This window comes from Morone saxatilis, unplaced genomic scaffold, assembly GCF_004916995.1.
Source record: "Morone saxatilis isolate NCDOM2014 unplaced genomic scaffold, NCSU_SB_2.0 Contig5, whole genome shotgun sequence".
Lineage (NCBI taxonomy): Eukaryota > Metazoa > Chordata > Actinopteri > Moronidae > Morone > Morone saxatilis.
In genome coordinates, this window is record NW_023340095.1 from 25,885,765 (window position 1) to 25,890,938 (window position 5,174).

General features: G+C 37.1%; 1 protein-coding gene across 1 annotated transcript in view; it reads left to right on the forward strand.

The window, feature by feature from the left end:
- itgb2 (integrin, beta 2) overlaps positions 1 to 5,174 on the forward strand; it is a 25,277-nt gene that overhangs the window by 10,328 nt on the left and 9,775 nt on the right. Inside the window, exons 4-10 of the mRNA XM_035676612.1 lie at positions 1,048 to 1,249; positions 1,526 to 1,696; positions 2,548 to 2,789; positions 3,261 to 3,419; positions 3,658 to 3,753; positions 3,863 to 3,952; positions 4,834 to 4,971. Of these exons, the coding sequence (XP_035532505.1) occupies positions 1,048 to 1,249; positions 1,526 to 1,696; positions 2,548 to 2,789; positions 3,261 to 3,419; positions 3,658 to 3,753; positions 3,863 to 3,952; positions 4,834 to 4,971 (1,098 nt within the window). The remainder of the gene's footprint in view (positions 1 to 1,047; positions 1,250 to 1,525; positions 1,697 to 2,547; positions 2,790 to 3,260; positions 3,420 to 3,657; positions 3,754 to 3,862; positions 3,953 to 4,833; positions 4,972 to 5,174) is intronic.

Consider the following 5,174-nt stretch of genomic DNA (forward strand, 5'->3'; position numbering starts at 1 on the left):
GGTTGGGGGACAGACAGTCTCTATGGAGTTTTGGTTGGGTACCTGTTCTAATTAAAGCGTGAAGAGAAGCATGACTGCAGTGCTGCTAATATGAGCTAAATTTTCCAGCATGACAAATAAACTACATTTATTACATAGACATAGCCTATACCTGGCGTCTCAAATTTAAATTGTGTTGGAGCCACTGCTGGTATCTCATAGGAAGGCCACTTCAGCATTCAAGTACAACAAAACTATAAGACTAGCCACACACTTCACTAGAGAGTCAAGGTTTAATCTATTGTTTCTGCATGTGATTCCCAGCTAAAGTAGATGATGATGATCTGTTCAAAGTCATATTAACATTATAGCAGCAACTTACCTATACAACTTTCTCTACAGTTTCTATGTCCATATCTGTAGAATATGTCACAGACATGACAGTCACAATCACTTAACACCTCCTGTATTTGTTTGAGATTGAAAGCTCTCTGGTATTTCTATGGACAGAATCCATTAATTTGTTAAAAAGACTTTTATTGTATTGTATTTATCAATGGAAAACTCAGCATATAAAAGCTAGAGACACACTCTCTGTGGACACCTCAGACGTATGAGCTGCAGCAGTTCAGTGAGGCAGCCATCATGCACTGCTCACGTGGGCAGTGTTTCCGGGGTGTCAACTACTTTTTATGGTTGTTCCACCGGTTAATATTCAACACTCATTTATTTGAGGGGTTAGAGTGTGGCCCGGCATTATTTCAGTTCATTTGAGCTTACAAATATGGGTGAAGTTTATCATTCATTGTCTACCACAGTCTCAACAATAGTTGCTCTTTGCATTGGTATATAGCTTGCCAAAATTTTATACTACGGATCAATGAGACTCTGACATTATTGGAATACTGGCTTTTATTTGAAAATGTATGGTAAGTAAGTTTGATAAAGGCTTATGCAAGGGAGTGATAGTAAGAACATTGTATGAAGATACATGACTGAACTTAGCACATATTTAATATAAAAGGCAATTCTTATCCCTCTGTGTGTTTTTGCATCCCCTTTGTTCAGAATTTCACCAAATCAGGTGAGCAGGAGACAGTACGCTGTGACACCAAAGCAAAATTAATAGAGAGGGGCTGCAAGACAGAAGATATCATCTTTCCAGAGAACAGCAAACAGATTGATAAGAATGATTCTCTGTCAGAGTCATTCAACGAGCAGAACCCTGTCCAGCTGAGTCCACAGAAGATAAGTCTGAAACTACGACCCGGTTAGTGGAATCAGTTAATGCTGACCTTTGATAACAAATGGTATGCAGTGTTTGGTTTTCAGATCAGAGTTAAAACCAGAGCAGTTACGTGTCTGCCCCAGAATCGTCATCTAGATTTATGAAGAATTGGGATGGACAAAAAAAAATCTCATCATTATCATCTTTAATTTAATTTGATTTGGGAATTGTATAAACACACTGTCACTGAACTTTATATAATAATATTTTATATTATATATTGTTTATTGCATACATGGGCATCTTCTGTGTTTACAGGGCTTTCTACCACATTCAGTGTTTCATTTAAAAGAGTTCAGGGTTATCCAGTTGATCTCTACTACCTGATGGACCTATCTTACTCCATGAAAGATGACTTGGAAAATGTCAAAGGACTTGGAAAAGATCTTTTTAAAGCTCTGAATGACATCACTAAACATGCTCAAATAGGTAATGGGATTGTAATCTTAATCTGACATCTTCTAAAATATAAAATGTATCATCTTTATTATTATTAGTAGTAGTAGTAGTGGCAGTAGTCGTAGTAATAGTGTTGTTAATGGTATTGTTGTTGTACATATCACGTCATAAAATACCCTCTGGTAAAAGAAGTTTGATTTTAAAAGGGATTACACTGTGAGTCTCTTTTAAACGAAAGTATCTACTTAATAATGGGATGGTATTAGTTTTACTTTCTTCCCAAGAAAGGAAAAGTAGGGAAAACAGCATTAGAGCACCAGGGCTAAGGCTATAGCCCACACATCCACCCCAATAGCTGGCTGGATATTTGCTTTTAGCAGCCTATTGACATGTAATTTCCTTTCTTCAGCAGCCACATTTATAGTAAATGTTAGAGTTGTGCTTTACAAAGAATACATACATGTTTGCATCTCATTATGTCTCACAATGTTGTGATCGTAAAATAAGTTCAGCAGTTTAGTTAGTTTGGTAATTATTTGACATAAAAACAAAAAATAATGATAAATAAATAACTAAATTGAATGAAAGTGAATTCTGCCTCACTAAAAATAGTATAAATGATCACAGAGAACAGGATCCTCTGTACATTGACCGTTATTGCCTGTACTTCCTCCCATGTACTTACCAGTGTGTATTTTGTTGGTATCCTATTAGTACAAACTATGTACATAGAATTTACAGATTGTATTCTAAAGTGCTGCCATTTATGTCAGGATGTATACATCTCAATGGTCTGAAATGTTTGATAAACCTTTCAAGAAGTGCCACCATATAACTAAAAAACAAGAATGAGGAGTTAATAGCTGTTTCTCTAACTATAGGGTTTGGTGCCTTTGTTGATAAGACAGTCCTTCCTTATACTAACACCAACAAGGAGAAACTGCAGAAGCCATGTGATGAAAATGACCAGCAGTGCCAGGCTGCCTTTGGCTACAGACATGTGCTTAAGATGACATCAGAGGAAACTGAGTTCAAAGAAAAAGTGACAGAGCAGTTCATTTCTGGGAACTTGGACTCTCCGGAAGGAAGTCTTGATGCAATGATGCAGGCTGCTGTATGTGGGGTAAGGATACAACCAAACTGTGAGTAACACAAGGAAAGCAAGTGTGGGTTTATTATGAAAAAAAAACACAGGCTATGCTTTTCAACAGGCTGTATAAGCTTAATGTTCATAGAGTGATATCTGTGCCAACAATAAACCACAACAGACTGCAGTTACATACAGAAAATTGGACCAAAGACCAAGACTGTCTGGCAAACAAACTTATATGAACAGTAGAGTCAAGCCTTTAAACTCAACTAGATGGAGAAGACTGTGTGCACAGCGTCGTCAACCATGACCACCTTCCTACAGCCAAAGGATTACAACAAACTTATGGCAGGCATTGTGTTTTCTCACAAAAGAAATTCATAAAGCATTTATTGGAGTATAAAGGTATTTTGTAGGAGGCAGAGAAGTGTGAACACAGTTCCTATTATCAGGGCCTTGAAAGTTTTCTTGTTTCAATGGTCACTAACACTTTTTGTTGTTTAGGACAAAATAGGCTGGAGGAACAGCAGTACTCGGCTAATTGTGTTGACCACTGATGCTGGATTCCACATGGCTGGGGATGGAAAATTGGCTGGCATTCTGGAGCCCAGTGATGAACAATGCCACATGGAAAACAGCCTTTTTAGCAAGAGCATTGACATGGTATGTATGGAATCACATTAGGGAATCAACAGTCAAAAGGTTTTCACTGCTATTGTATCATAAATGGGTAAAACTATGAAAATAAAACCCAAGTTGTAAAAAATTTTAACTCTCCATTATGACTATCAATACTCAAAAAACAATGATGAGTTTTGTTGTAATGGTATTGTCAAATGATTATTCAAGAGGTGTAACATGGACATTAGGTTTATAAAATGTTATTGATTGTTGTGTGCAGGACTACCCATCTGTTGGTCAACTAGCTATGCAGTTGGAAAAAAACAATATTCAACCGATATTTGCAGTGACAGAAAATGTAGCGAATGTGTACAAGGTAAATAATTGTACCTTTTGTTTCTTTATTTCTTTTTTATTAATTTATAGAACATGTATTATATTCTTACACTGACTGATTTTTCATTTCACCTTGTGTTTTGTCCCAGGAACTCTCTAGAATGATTCCAAAATCAGAGGTCGGAGTTCTGTCATCAGATTCTAAAAATGTTGTTGAATTAATTAAAATCGCCTACAATGTAAGTTGTTCATTTGCCACTTACAAATTCTGTTCTTTCTTCACACATTCTTTTTTGTGTATATATATATATTTTTATAACTGTCTTTTGTGACCAATGTACAGACGGACAAATTAATGGAAAAAAAATAATGAATGGAGAAACAAAAACAAATGCAGATGTTTTCAAACAGCACAGGAAGTGTCATTGATCATCATTGAATGATTTTATGAAAATCAAAATAAATAAATTCTGTATTTGCAATGATTTGTTATGTGGAGGCAGCTGTGGCTCAGAGGCAAAGCGGGTTGTCCATTAATCAGAAGGTTGTTGGTTTGATCTCTGGCTCCTTTTGCCACATGTCGAAGTATCTTGAGCAAGATACCGGACCCCATCGAACAGAAACTAGCGCATTCATTCGGAATGCGTTAGTTTCTGTTCGATGGGCTTTGCCATTAATGTGTCAATGTGAGAACATCAGCATGATCTGGCTGCTCACACCATACAGTCTTAGTCGCCTTAGCAAGTACAGTCTCTGCTGCAGTCAATTACACAGGTGATCAATGTGCATTTTCCAGCAAAGAAGGTTGTCTGTATGGACACCTAAATATTTATACGAGGACACTCGTATTTTTTTTGGTTTTTGATGACCACTGGCTTGTGGTCAGTCACTTGTCTCGGGTCAAAGTTCACACCACTTGATAATGGTGGCTATCTCATTATGGTACACGAAAGGGTCCAGGTCCATTTACCATTCATCCATGGGTGATTGGAGAGGGTTCCAGAGACTATGTTGACTGTGCTGCTTTTTCCTTTAAATTGTCATCCATCTGTTTTTTTCTCATTATTTTGTCCGATTTTTGTCAGTACCTCAACACTCTTAAATGTCTAATCCATGACAGAGCTTGTCCTCAAAAGTAACCTTGACCCATGACAATCTTCCTGACAATGTAAGAGTCATCTACACTCCTAAATGCAAGGATGCAGGACAACCAGGGAACAACGAAGGGGTTTGTAACAATGTAAAACCAGGAGAGAAGGTCAGTTCTTTTTAACATGTTTTAAACTTTTCATGGTCATGTTCATATATACAAATTTTGAGTTATATACATTTCTGGTTTTAACATTGTATTGGGCATTCCCTCAGTCCATATTGTAATTCTTTTTAAAAAGTCACACATTAATGGGTGCCTGGTTAGCTCAGTGGGTAGAGCTGGCAACCCATGTACCGAGTCCTTGCTGC